This window comes from Triticum urartu, chromosome 2, assembly GCF_003073215.2.
Source record: "Triticum urartu cultivar G1812 chromosome 2, Tu2.1, whole genome shotgun sequence".
NCBI lineage: Eukaryota > Viridiplantae > Streptophyta > Magnoliopsida > Poales > Poaceae > Triticum > Triticum urartu.
Window position 1 is genome coordinate 603,306,105 of NC_053023.1, and position 15,029 is coordinate 603,321,133.

General features: G+C 48.3%; 1 protein-coding gene and 1 pseudogene across 1 annotated transcript; one reads left to right on the forward strand and one right to left on the reverse strand.

Annotated features, from left to right (window-relative positions):
- Nucleotides 1–347: 347 nt before the first annotated feature.
- On the reverse strand, nucleotides 348–487 carry LOC125541929 (annotated as a pseudogene).
- A 12,539-nt stretch (nucleotides 488–13,026) lies between these two features.
- On the forward strand, nucleotides 13,027–14,812 carry LOC125539120 (UDP-glycosyltransferase 73D1-like). Its single transcript, XM_048702488.1, has one exon. It carries the CDS (start codon nucleotides 13,091–13,093, stop codon nucleotides 14,555–14,557), a length of 1,467 nt encoding a protein of 488 aa, XP_048558445.1. The 5' UTR covers nucleotides 13,027–13,090; the 3' UTR covers nucleotides 14,558–14,812.
- The last annotated feature ends 217 nt before the right edge of the window (nucleotides 14,813–15,029 follow it).

Consider the following 15,029-nt stretch of genomic DNA (forward strand, 5'->3'; position numbering starts at 1 on the left):
AATACCATAAGAGTTGGTGGTGACGACGTTGGCCCCTTTTTCTTTGTGGTTATCCTCGTCGTAATGATGCCAGCACGCCCTAGTGCTGCCAGCATGGTGCTTGTAGAAGATTTGGCATTCGGGGAAGTCCCAATCCTGATGTTGTTGTTGCTGTCGTGGGCACTGGTGGTAGCCACTGCCACCACCATGACGGGTTGGAGAAGGAGAGGGGCGCTCCCCACGTCCACGCCCTCTGGAACCTCGGTCGCGAGGGCCCTTGCCCCGAGCCTGGCCACGCCCTCTGTAGGCCGCGTTGGCGGACGCATGATAGCCGCCAGCAGGTGCATCTCCGAGCATCTCCATCCTTTGATCAAAGGTAGAGATCTGCGCAAACAAATCACCAACAGAGATTGAATTTTTTTATGACGTCGACCGCTGCAAGCACTGGATCGTAGTCACAGTCAAAACCAGCTAGGATGTAGTCGACCATCTCTGGATCAGAGACGGGCGAAACAAAAGTAGCTAGCTCATCTCCTAGACTCTTCATCTTGGCCATAAACAGAGTGTTGGGCATGGTTCCCTTCTTGGTGTTGGAGATGGCGATCCTCGGGTTCGTGATCCGTGATTGCAATGGCGAAGCGAACAATGTCGTAAGTGCAGTCCACAAATTGAGGGCATTCTCCTTACTAACGACTTGCGCAAGTATCTTCTTGGAGAGGGAATTCAACAGATAGCTGAGGGCTTGCTGGTCATTCGCCGGCCATGGTCCGTAGACCGGATTTGGCACAATAATTGTGCTCTTATCCGACTGCTGCTGCTTCACCGCCTTCGGGGGTGCTGCATTGGTGCCATCTAGGAGTCCGGTGACCTGTGCTCCTCGCAGGGCCGACATGACCTGGGCCTTCCAGAGGAGGAAGTTTCCCCTCGTCAGCTTCTCGGTGGGTGGCGCTCCAAGGTTCAGGGCGACAGGAGAAGAGGTGGGAGACATGGCGGATTGGTTTTCTGTGGACACTAGATTGACTGGAAGAGATTGGCTCTGTATACCATGTAGAAAATAGTGGAAGCATTGCTACTCCTCGTGGAGGAGCCGCATCGTTTATATTGATTGTGGGTAGAAAATACCTCTGTCGTGGTTTAGAAGGAGGTTACCGATCTCTAGGATTCGGTTGTTACAAAAACAGAACGAGATAAAGATACGGGAGGAGATAGAGGAGATTTGAGATACATGTCCAGTTTGTTTACAACTCTATGTCTAACAACCGCGACTCAGCCTCGCCCTCTCCGCCCGCTACACTGTCACGCTGGCTTCAGCAGAACCCGTCGCCTCCGCTCTGCTCTGGCCGTGAGGGCCGCCCCGTCCGCTCCCGTAACACGCTGATCTGGTCTGCCCCCGTCAGCCGCTGCTGCTCCTCCAGTGTCGGTCGCTGCTGCTCTCCATGGGCCCGTCACCCACCGCCCATCTCTCCTCGAGCGGTTGCCTATGTAAAAGAGAGAAGGAGGAGACGTGTGTGAGGAGAAAAAGGACTGGCTTCGTGCGGAACGAGGCAAGTACGAAGCTTCCTGGAAATTTCATCTCACTTGCTCGCTTTAATTGTCAATCTACAACGAGCATGCGAATAGTGCGCCTCTGTCGACGTGGACGCAACAAGAAGGCGACATTGTTCTGACGCTTATTGGGTTTGATTCTTTTGTATGTTTTTCCGTAATTAATTAAGCAACAATTTTCTCCTTAATTAATGAAACGATCAATGCTCTAACATTTTTTTGAGAGAGAAAGCAATGCTCTTACCTTTGTGTTTGAACAACAACAACAAAAACTAAATAATCTTGTCACTCAAATGAGAATTGCTAAGATTGAATAAAACAAAACAGAGGGCAATCCCTTTTTTAGCGTGCTTGATTTTCGGATGATTCTATTGTCTGCATGCATTGCCCAAAATGCAAAACGTCCATAGTTTGGTTAAAAAGATTGCTCGGATCTTATCGTAGTTCGTCTATGTTCATGTGTCTTTATGTTGGACCTTTTGATTTATGTTACTCTTTAACGGCGGCGGTTGTTGTTATGCTGCGCTAGTCTTTTTTGGATTAGTTTGAATTGCTTACCACATATGTCACGCGGTGGTGCGCTAGTCTTATGAGGACTTGGGCACGACGACTTCTCGATTATCTACTACAACCGATTTTTGCCCGGCTCGGGCGAGGGAGGAATGATGATGACGGCGCACCTTCGACTCGGTTTAGTGCTTGTAGTCGTCGCTGTATAGTATAAGGATCTGGATGTAATTTTTATTATTTTTATTATTTCTAGTGTTCGTTGTACTATCATAATTAAAGATAAATAGACAAAAAAATACACCTCCTGATCAGGGCTGGACCGCATAGGATAGCTCGTCATAGTGTGCCACAGTGTACCAATTCGTGCGGCAGTCTGATTGTGTTAATCCTCTGGAACTTTTAAGGAGTACGTCCAAGGAAAGATCCCGGTGTCTTTACATGAATCAAGATCAACAGGTTGATGATAGGAAACCGGCACACGTTGTGTTCTCGAAGTACACCATGATCAGAATAGATAAGCTCCAGCATTGTCCTGTTCAGGTGTACGATTCAACCAAGTATACCGGATTGTGATACGCATTTAGTTGTTGTCGGTCGTACAGACCAAGTACACTAAAGAAGGTTTCTAGAGAGGTCCGCTGCACACAAAATTCCTAGTGGTAATTAACTTGAATCCTCGTTTAGCTTGTGCCGTGGTCTTGTTTGCTTTCACATCCATCCTTGAGTATGGGATATCCAACGGAAGACCTTTCTGAATCAGTACGGGCTCCATTTGTACTACGCGCCGCCGGTACATTAATGCCAGGATGTTGTGCACCTAATCAACATGCACACTTGAGCGAAAAAATGGCATTGCCCCCGCATCGCTCGCGGGGGGATCCCACGAGCGCGCCGCCGCCCCTTCCTACTCTGATCCTCCTCCCCTTGCTGCTGCCGAAGGATGCCTTCGGTCTAAGCCGCAAGGCTGACGGCAGTGGCGGGTCCTCATCCTCCTCGCGCACTGATGGCGGCGGGCCCCTATCTCTCTTGCGTTGCGGGATCTCCGGTTGGAGCTCCATGATGACCCTAGACGACATGGTTCTTACGGTGAAGATGGGCGACGGGGCGGCGGTCCTGGATTTCTCTGGCGACCACAACTGCCGTAGTGGCCGCGAGGGTGGCACGGCGTCCGGTTCGGGGGGTTCGGTGCGGCTCAGCTACTCATCTCCGCGTGGTGCGTGTGGTGGCGGTGGTGCCCGCTAAGATCTCCGGCCTACTATTGGGAGCCGGCGGGTGGCAAGGTCCTTTGGTTCTTTTTGGTGTAAGATGGTGTTTTACCGGTTGCCGACCCTCATGGATCTGGCCATTGACGAGTTCCGGAATGCTCGGTTGGAGATTATCATTGGGTGCTTGACGCCTGTAGACTTTTGGATCGGATGAGATTCGGTCATGTGCGCCCCAATTTCAGCCCGAGTGGCTTTAGTAGGGTGTGACGCGAAGCTTTGTTGTCTGCTGACAGTATGGGACACGTCGGTATTTTGGTTTCCATGATGAAGGCAGTGACAGAGAATGTCATGGTGGCTGAGGTCTGAGGTCTTGTAATAGAGGATCGGGTCTTCGTGGCGATGGGGACTTTGCTTGGTGATTCGTGACTCGTGGCAGCGGCAGCGGCAAGTGGAAACGGCAACACAGGCGGAATAGAGAGTCTTAGCTTTTAGGGTGAAAGCCCAAGGTCTGGCCTTAATTGGTTGTGCCTGGTAGTGCCCTTGTCGAAGTCATTAATTTGAGAGTGTGGATCTTCTACTGGGTGAAAACCTAAGATCTAGGATTGGGCGATCACGGTACTTCTGCATTGTTTCCTTCTTGGAGGTGTCATTTTGAAGAAGTAGGACTTCGAGTGTTGTCTAGGTGGTGGTTCGTTCTGCAACTACGAGGAATCTTTTTTTCTTATTATTGTCTTTTGGCTGTGTGCATCCATAATGTCTTTACGACATTGCATTGTTGGAGAGGCCGGGTGTAATTGGTATCTTCACGATATTAGTATATTTCCTTTATCGAAAAAATTAACATGCACACTCACCTGTTTTTTTTCATGGAAGGTGCCGATCTTGTTTTTCTAACACAGTACGGACGCAGATGCTCATACATACACACATATACTCATTCCTATGAGCGCATGCACACACGTCCTACCCCTCCGAGCGACACATCTCTTAAGATTGACGAAGTCGTCATAGATGTCTTCGTAGTTGACGGGAACATCTCCTTCCACTAAACGCACATCGTCAAAAGTCCTGAAACAAATCCAAAAAATGCGAGCACCAACGTAAGTCTAGGACTTGAACATGGTGGGTTGGGGATACCACCGCTCTCCTAATCATCCAACCACATGTTAGTTCGCGGGGTCGATCTTGTTGAACCGTTGGTTTTAGGTCCAAAGCCACACTCTTTATTCTTCCTCCGTGTGGCTCTCTTATCCTTTCTCACCACCATCGCGGCCCTTACCACCACAGCGATATCCCCATTCTTGTTATCGCATGCATGTCGGTTGCTGCCCCATCTTGTAATCCACCACAGATACCATACTTTCATTGTCTTACTAGCAAGATGCCCGTGCATTGCACGGAACATCAAGATGCATTTTTTTTTTGCAAATACCTATTGTGATTGACCCATGTGGGGGTAATCCCATGTGTAAAAACTAATGATATCGCGAGAAAAAGGAGAGATAAGGTGAGGAGGAGTGGGGTGTGGTGGTGATTGGTGGTTGGACTAAGCGGAGGCATAGGATGGATGGCGCTGGCAGTGACCACCATGTCAGATTGTTTGAGAGGTTTCTTTTTAATTGACCAACAATGAAGTTGTGGGAGATAAGGATGAACGAGGGAAGGCCTTATCTATAAATTTGAAGAGAGGTGCGGGTATCTTTTTTGCAAAATTGCCATATTTTGCTTTCTATTCGTCAGATATAGATCGGACGGTCTTTTGTAATATGACAGGCACACCATCATCATCAACTCTGTTTTTTTACATAAAAAAAGAGTAGAGATATCGTGCATTAAACTAAGACATGGTTTCCAATGTTGAACCACAAACATGACCTCTCAGCGGCTGCTCTTGTGTCCCTAGAAGCTTCGCCACACAACCTTGACCACTTTAGAGAGGTATATGTTGGAAATATGAGCAATTTACCAAATAATTTTGCTAACGGAAATACTAGATAGAGCATGACTAATATAGCAAATATAAAGCAAGTCATGCAATTTTACAGAGAGAAGGTAAACATCGTCTGCATATATGAACTTGAGCTAAACACATCTAGAACAGACACTAGATGAAGTTGCTTAAACGACATAGAACCTAACATACGTAGGGCAGAAACTAGAGCCAAGAACTGTAGCAGAACTTCTAAAAGAAAGGAGAAGAACACGTACGGCACAGCAGCAGCAGAAGCGCTGGACTTGGGGTCGGTGTCCTCGCCTGCCATGTCGTCCAGGAGGTCATGGACGTCGGGGAAGAAGTCGTCGGCGACCGGATCGTCTGTGATGAAGCAGCCAGTAGTCGCGCTGAGCGCTCCCCAAAAACCTTATCACCCTTCTCCCGTACAGGACTCAAAAGGTGCGGTCTCGGAGGCCTACTGTCCCGACGTGCGGTGCACGCCGCAAGCCGGGATGAGGAAGACAGCAGCAGCTCAGAGATGGAACCGATGGCGAGGGAAGGAGTAGTTCTGGTGCGTCTCTCTGGGAGGAGCGACCTCCCTTTTATAGGCGCAAGAGAAGGAGGCGAGAGGGCAGCGACGGGAGGCGAAATGAAGAGACGGAGATGAAGCAAACAGCAAGCAGCCGAAGGGCTGCACCGTTCGCATTCGAACTCCACTTTCGCAAAAATCTTTTCAGCTTCCGTGTGACCTTTCGTATACCCGTAGTGCGTGGCAAAAATTTAGATATCGGCTCATTCCCGCAACCCGTGGCGCGTCGTGACGAGGCGAGGCGTGGCGTGGCGAGGCGGGTGGCGGAGGAGGAGCGCGCGTGGATATCCCTCTTGTTTTCATGCTCATACAAGTGGGGAAAGAACCTCCCTTATAAAGAGGTCCAACTCCCTTTAAACTAGCAATGTGGGACTAAACTTTAGTTCCACCGCTTGCCTTGCACAAATGGGCTACGTGGGCCTCTAGGATTTATTAGGAATTTCTGAAAATGCTATTGGGCTAGGCCCAAAATAGACAAAATTCCAGCAATTCCCCACCAGATCCCAGAGGCACACAAAATTTGCCTTTGGTTCCAAAACACTGTTTTATATACCGGTACTGCAGTGGAGACTGTTAAGTTGAACTTCCATCTAGAACTCTATGCTACACTAGTAAGCAACTTGAACAGTGGACTGGGCCTTGAACTGCAAGTTTTCTGTGAATCTAGCTTCACATAAAGCCTTGACCGATACATGGCTACCGTGGGTCTTCCCCGCGGGTGGAGTTTATGCGTCATACTCCGTGACCTTTCATGAGTTTACTAGAGAGAACCCTACTCTCATAGATTGCGACGTTTGACAATCAGACTCATATAGGTGTGTTCTCCAAAAGATGTTCTGCAGGATAACATCTCTGCTTAAATGAGCCACTTAGAACACATTAAGATATACATCAACCTGCCATGCAGATTAGGAGAGTATTGCATCTTCATGGAGTGGTATTGTGAATAGTAAGGATACTCTCCTCTCAGTTGACCAACAGCTTGTCTTCGACATCTAATTCACGGGATCTCCGATCATAAAGAATAGGTTACCACTGTGAACAACTCATATTGTGGGTCTCATACCCATCTCACTCGATGCATTATCTATCACATTACGTGATAGACTCTTAGTAAAATGATCTGCCAGATTTTTACACGTTTGGATATAATCCAATGCAATAACTCCGGAGTTTCTCATTTTCCTGACAGACTTTAACCTTCTCTGAACGTGTCTTGATGACTTCATGTTATCCTTTGAGCTACTCACTTTCGTGATCACAGTTTGATTGTCACAATTCATAAGGATACCCGGTACAGGTTTCTCAACAACCGGCAAGTCATTCAAGAGCCGAAGAAGCCAATCTACTTCGACCGTTGCTGTATCTAGTGATGTGAGTTCTGCTTCCATTGTTGACCTCATTAAGATGGTCTGCTTGCAAGACTTCCAAGAAACAACACCACCTCCATGAGTGAATACATATCCTCTCATGGCCTTTATCTCATCAGCATCTGAGATCCAGTTTGAGTCACTATACCCTTCAAGCACCTTTGGGTGCCCGGTGTAGTGAATTCCATAATTCGCAGTGCCTTTCAAATAATGGAAACTCTCTCTAGAGCTTTCCAATGCACATCTCCTGATTTTGAGACAAATCGACTCAGTTTGCTAACAGCAAAAGAGATGTCAAGTCTTATAGCACTGGCTAAATACATAAGCGAGCCAACAATCTGAGAATATTTCAATTGATCTCTAGCAATTCTTCGATTCTTTCGAAGTAACACACTCGCATCATATGATGTTGGAGAGGGCTTGCAGTCACTATAGCCAAAGCGACTCAAGATCTTTTACACATAGTGAGATTGAAGCAATGTAATCCCACCATCATCGTCTCTTAACAACTTGATGTTCAGAATGACATCAGCCACTCCTAAATCCTTCATCTCAAAACAGTGAGATAGGAAATTCTTGACCTCCTTAATAACATTCAGATTTGTTCCGAAAATTAGTATGTCATCAACATACAAGCAAATGATAACTCTCTCGCCCCCACCATGGCGATAGTACACACATTTGTCAGCTTCGTTTACAACAAAGCCTGCAGCTGTTAAAGTTCTTTCAAACTTCTCATGCCACTGTTTGGGTGCTTGCTTGAGTCCATACAAAGACTTCAGCAACTTGCACACTTTTCCTTCCTGACCATCTAGTACAAACCCATCTGGTTGTTCCATATAAATTTTCTCGTCCAACTCTCCATTTAGGAAATCAGTCTTAACATCCATTTGATGAACGAGAAGACCATGCGAGGCAGCTAATGAAAGTAGAACTCGAATAGTGGTCAGTCAAGCCACGGGTGAGTAAGTATCAAAGAAGTCTTCACCTTCCTTTTGGGTATAACCCTTAGCCACGAGCCGAGCCTTGTACTTTTCAATAGTACCATCAGGCCTAAGCTTTTTCTTGAATACCCATTTGCATCCTATAGGTTTGCACCCATACGGACGATCAGTTATCTCCCAAGTTTCATTCGCCAAGATGGAATCCATCTCGCTACGAACCGCTTCCTTCCAGTAGTCAGCATCTTCAGATGCATAGGCCTCTGAAATAGAACTGGGAGTGTCATCTATGAGATACACAAGAAAATCATCACCAAAGGACTTTGCAGTCCTCTGTCTCTTGCTCCTAGTAGGAACTTCATTGTTCTCCTCCACAGGACTTTCAAAGTGTTCCATCGAAATGGCAGGTTCGGTAATTGTAACTGGTTCCTGATTCGATGAACTAGGCATCTCCTGATTAGATGAGGTAGCCATATCCTTCATGGGAAAGATATCTTCAAAGAAAGTCGCATTATTCGACTCCATGATCGTACCGACATGCATGTCAGGTACCTCAGATTTTACAACCAAGAATCTATAGCCAATACTATGAAAAGCATATCCCAGGAAAACACAATCCATAGTCTTTGGTCCAAGCTTCCGCTTCTTTGGAATTGGAACATTGACTTTCGCCAAACAACCCCATGTTCGTAGATAAGAGAGTTTTAACCTTTTCTTCTCCCATTCCTCGAATGGAGTTATCTCTTTGTTCTTTGTGGGAACTCGGTTTAGGACATGACATGCAGTCAAAATCGCCTCCCCCCACCATGCCTTGGAGAGACCCGATGTGTCTAACATGGCGTTAACCAAATTTGTTAGAGTACGGTTCTTTCTTTCGGCCACCCCATTTGACTGATGTGAATAGGGAGGCGTCCTCTCATGGATTATACCATGTTCCGCACAAAAAGCATCAAATTCATTGGAAAAATACTCTCCACCACGGTCAGACCTAAGCCTCTTGATTTTTCGATCAAGTTGGTTTTCCACTTAAGCTTTATAGATCTTGAAAAAGTTCAAAGCCTCATCCTTAGATTTCAGAAGATACACACGGCAGTATCTAGTGGAGTCGTCAATTAACGTCATGAAATATTTCTTTCCACCTTTTGTCAAAACACCATTCATTTCACATAGATCTGAATGTATGGGCTCTAGTGGTGCAAGATTTCTCGTTTCCGCAGTCGTGTGAGACTTACGAGGTTGCTTAGCTTGCACACAAACTTGACACTTAGATCCCTTGACAGCGGTGAAACTAGGGATTAAGTTCAACTTCGCTAGTCGCGACATGCAACCAAAGTTAACATGACAAAGACGTGAATGCGACACATTTGATTCACTATTGTTGCAAATATGATTAACAACTTTATTGCAAACGTCTGATAAGGATAAACGAAACAGACCTCCTGACTCATAGCCTTTACCAACAAAGGTTCCATATTTGGATATTACAAATTTATTTGACTCAAAGACAAGCCTGTAGCCATCTCTACATAGAAGAGATCCGCTAACAAGATTTTTATTGACGGAGGGGACATAATGCACGTTCTTCAGCCGCACGATCTTCCCCGAAGTAAACTTCAGATCGACCGTGCCAACACCACAAACATAAGCACTTGAACCGTTGCCCATCAGCACAGTTGAAGTCCCTGCGGTCTGATAAGACGAAAACATGGAAATATCACCGCATACATGCACATTAGCACCCGTGTCAATCAACCAATCAGGAGAATGACATACTGAAAGAATAGTGGGAAATATAACATACCCATCATCCTTCAAGTCAGTGTCTCCAATGACAACATTAGCGGTCTTGCCGCCTTTCCCAGGATGACGCTTGTCATAGCGATTAGGGCAACTAGGAGCCCAATGATCAAGATTGCCACACACATGACAAGCATCTTTCTTCTTGTCATTCTTCTTCTTGAAGTTCGTGTGCTGCACAGCTTTGTTCTTTCCATCAAACTTTGCTTTACCATCAAACTTGCCCTTGTTCTTGAACTTGTGGGGCTGGAAGTTCTTCTTCTGTACCAGATTGGCACTAGATCCTCCCTCAATACCTCGAGCACGTGTTTCCTTTGCTCTTCCCTTTTCTTCCACATCAAGAGTGCCAATGACATCCGAGACGGAAAACTCCTGTCTGTTATGCTTCAGTAAGGTAGTAAAGTTCCTCCACGAAGGAGGAAGCTTAGTGATGATACCTCTGGCAACAAACTTGTCCGGTAACATACAACTGAAGTGCTCAAGTTCTCTAGCAAATGACTATATCTCATGAGCTTGCTCAACCACGGAGTGCTCTTCAATCATCCTGCAATCATAGAATTGCTCCATGATGTACAGCTCAGTGCCAGCATCCGAGACCCCAAACTTGGCCTCGAGTGCATCCCACATATCTTTTCCATTATCAATTGATGCATAAGCATCAACTATGTTCTCACCAAGAACACTCAAGAGAGCAGCTTTAAACAGAGTATCCATTTTCTGAAAAGCTTGTGCCCGTTCAGCATCAAGCTCTCCTTTAGGTTTGCCGAGAGTGGCGTCATAGCAACTCATGGTTTGAAACCATAAGACTGCTCTCACACGCCACCTCTTATAGTGGATACCCTCAAACATAGGAGGTCTCATGGAAACAACAAAACCACTTGGTGTAAATTGCCTATAATAAGGTTTTTGGATTATGCAATTTACCAAATAATTTTGCTAACAGAAATACTAGATAAAGCATGACTAATATAGCAAATATAAAGCAAGTCATGCAATCTGACAGAGAGAAGGTAAACATCGTCTGCATATATGAACTTGAGCTAAACACATCTAGAACAGACACTAGATGAAGTTGCTTAAACGACATAGACCTAACATACGTAGGGCAGAAACTAGAGCCAAGAACTGTAGCAGGACTTCTAACAGAAAGGAGAAGAACACGTACGGCACAGCAGCAGCAGAAGCGCTGGACTTGGGGTCGGTGTCCTCGCCTGCCATGTCGTCGAGGAGGTCGTGGACGTCGGGGAAGAAGTCGTCGTCGGGGAAGTAGTCGTCGGCGACCGGATCGTCCGTGATGAAGCAGCCAGTAGTCGCGCTGAGCGCTCCCCAAAAACCTAATCACCCTTCTCCCGTACAGGACTCAAAAGGTGCGGTCTCGGAGGCCTACTGTCCCGACGTGCGGTGCACGCCGCAAGCCGGGATGAGGAAGACAGTAGCAGCTCAGAGATGGAACCGATGGCGAGGGAAGGAGTAGTTCTGGTGCGTCTCTCTGGGAGGAGCGATCTCCCTTTTATAGGCGCAAGAGAAGGAGGTGAGAGGGCAGCGACGGGAGGCGAAACGAAGAGACGGAGATGAAGCGAACAGCCAGCAGCCGAAGGGCTGCACCGTTCGCATTCGAACTCCACTTTCGCAAAAATCTTTTCAGCTTCCGTGTGACCTTTCGTATACTCGTAGTGCATGGCAAAAAATTAGATATCGGCTCATTCCCGCAACCCGCGGCGCGTTATGATGAGGCGAGGCGGGCGGCGGAGGAGGAGCGCGCGTGGATATCTCTCTTGTTCTCATACTCATACAAGTGGGGAAAGAACCTCCCTTATAAAGAGATCCAACTCCCTCTAAACTAGCAATGTGGGACTAAACTTTAGTTCCACCTCTTGCCTTGCATAAATGGGCTACGTAGGCCTCTAGGATTTATTAAGAATTTCTGAAACTGCTATTGGGCTAGGCCCAAAATAGACAAAATTCCAGCACTATATCTTTCCTCCGCTATGTTACCGTCACAGGATCATCGGTGGTTTTGCCACACTTTTTTGGAGGACGTATCGGGAAGACATGACATATCAAGCGAACCGGCACGCCGCCTTGAGGTCACTTGGCAATTTTTGGGAGCAAGGTTCGCCCATCTTCTTATTTTTGCACTGTGAGGATGCTCTGCTCCACGAAGCCAGCTTCTCAGAGCTGCGATGTTCGGGCCTGCTCCATGCGCGAAGCCGATGAGGCTGGGAGAGACGTTCCGAACAGGGCCTTAATATATCTATGACGGTTTTATATTAGTTTCCTGGAATAAAAAATATTGCTATTTTGTTCGTACAAAGATTTTTATCCTATATGTTTGTCTACACATTTCTTATTTGAGTGAACTCAGAAAAGAAACTTTAAACTTGTATGGCATAGCGGAATCAAACTCTAACATTTGAATCTATGAAATTAGTACCCTGTACTTACTGATGCCAGACGATTCCTACCCTAAATACATTTGCCACACCAGGAAAAAGGATGATCTCGAAATAATCATGGGCTACTCTCACTGATACTGCAGGTCCACATGTCATATTCATCTCTCCTCTCTCTCCATTCTGAGTACAGTATAATTTTTGGCACGTGACAACAACCCATTATGTGCCGCTAGGATTACAATCTTGGTAGATTAGGAGATAATTGTCACACACATTGATTTGGTTATTTTATGACAAGATCGGATCTCTTTAAGCCAGTGCATTTCAGCGACCGATCTTATCGTGGAAGATGCCGATCTTCTAAAAAATGACCCAATGGATGATGCACTTTAAACCATTCTTTCCGTTCAGAATTACTTGTCGCAGAAATGGATGTATCTAGATGTATTTTAGTTCTAGATACATCCATTTTCGAGACAAGTAATTCCAAACGGAGGGAGTACACCTCAGGCCAAGCACGTGAATTTTTCAAAAAAAATTTGCGGGTGAAGCGCGTGAAATTTCAAACTGCTGCACAGATTATTTGATCGCTACCGGTGCACATGGTAGATCTGAAAAATCACTAATTAATGGCTGGATGTTCAACAGCACAGCTCTAGAACCTATCCATGGTATGCTGAGATGATTACAGTTTACCAGTAGCAAACCTTCGGCAGGCTATATATACAGCGCAGGCACGAGGTGCACGGCCGCAGCAGTCCGGCACAATCACGCTTAGCCAACGGGCAACGGGCTACGGGGAGCGCATCCTTGTAAGCATCCAAAATGGAGGCGACCCTGTCCCCAAAGCCTCACTTCGTGGTCATCCCATGGCCAACCAGCAGCCACATCATCCCCATCGTCGACATCGGCTGCCTCCTCGCCCTGCACGGCGCCGCAGTCACCATCCTCACGACGCCCGCCAGCGCGCAGCTCGTCCAGAGCCGCGTGGACCGCGTCGGCGCCCAGGGCGACTCTGCCGGGATCGAGGTCGCCGTGATCCTGTACCCGTCCGTCGAGGCCGGGCTGCCGGAGGGGTGCGAGAGGCTGGACCACGTCCCCTCGCCCGACTTGGTGCCCAGCTTCTTCGACGCCACCACGCGATTCGGCGACGCGGTGGCACGGCACTGCCGACTCATGGCGTCGCCGCGGCGTCCGAGCTGCGTCATCGCCGGAATGTGCAACACGTGGGCGAGCGGCATCGCGCGTGAGCTCGGCGTGCCCTGCTATATCTTCCAAGGCTTCTCCGCGTTCGCGTTGCTGTGCTGCGAGTACCTGCACACGCACAAGCCGCACGAGGCGGTCGCGTCGCCAGACGAGCTCTTCGACGTCCCGGTCCTGCCGCCCTTCGAGTGCAAGTTCGCGAGGAGGCAGCTTCCGCTGCAGTTCCTACCGTCCTGCTCCATCGATGCGGAGAGTCTGCAAGAGCTCCGCGAGTTCGAGTTGGCCGTCGACGGCATCGTGGTGAACAGCTTCGAAGAACTAGAGCACGACTCCGCTGCGCGCCTCGCCGCAGCCACCGGCAAGACCGTGCTCGCCGTCGGGCCAGTTTCCCTGTGCCACGCGCCTGCTCTGGACGTCTCAGACGATGCAACGCGGTGCATGGCGTGGCTGGACGCCAAGAAGGCCAAGTCCGTGCTCTACGTCAGCTTCGGCAGCGCCGGGCGCATGCCCCCGGCGCAGCTCATGGAGCTCGGCATGGCGCTCGTGTCGTGCCCCTGGCCTGTCCTGTGGGTCATCAAGGGCGCCGACGCGTTGCCCGACGATGTCAAGATGTGGTTACAGGAGAACACGGACGCTGACGGCCTCGCGGACAGCCAGTGCCTTGCGGTGCGCGGCTGGGCGCCGCAGGTACCCATCCTGTCGCACCCGGCCGTGGCGGGCTTCATGACGCACTGCGGATGGGGCTCCACGCTGGAGAGCGTCGCCGCAGGCGTGCCCATGGCCGCCTGGCCGTTCACCGCGGAGCAGTTCCTGAACGAGAAGCTGATCGTGAACGTGCTCGGGATCGGCGTCTCCGTCGGCGTGACCAAGCCCACGGAGGGCGTGCTGACGGGTGGCAGCGGCGGGGCGAAGGTGGAGGTCGGGATGGAACAGGTGAAGAGCGCCTTGGAGAAGCTCATGGACGGAGGAGCCGAAGGGGAAGATAGGATTAGGAAGGTTCAGGAGCTGAAGGCGAAAGCGAAGGCTGCTTTGGAGAACGGCGGGTCGTCGTGCATGAATCTGGACAAGCTGGTCCAATCCGTCGTCTGAAAATTAGCGCAGCATGTCGGCCCTGAATAAATTCTGCTGCTTTCGCTCATTGATGAACAGATTGGGGTTGTTTCTTGCTTGCTTGGAAGATCGAGAGTGAAAAACATATCCTATGTTGTAAGTTGCAACTGTATCTCATGCCAACTCAGTCTACAAGTCTCTTGTTAGGCGCTGCCTGCTTCGTAAAAAAAGATAACGAAGCTGGCAGCTGCTCTACCATTTGAATAAGCAAAGTCTAGAGAATGTTTACGAATAGCTACTTCGAGAACCGACAGAAAAATCACACAAGATTTGTGTTCACTGGTGACCTCGTTGGTGTCAAATATAGAAAGGAAAAATACATCAGATTTGTGGCAGCTCGTGAATGATTCACAAGATTGGCTACTTGCCTACTTATAGAACCGACAAAATACTCGTGTCTAGTTTTCTCTCCTTCCAAACGTTCCACAGGATGATGCATAGATAGCAATGT

What these genes read in the sequence shown, in the direction of transcription:
- LOC125539120 (XM_048702488.1), top strand. Translation starts at nt 13,091, where the DNA reads ATGGAGGCGACCCTGTCCCCAAAGCCTCACTTCGTGGTCATCCCATGG.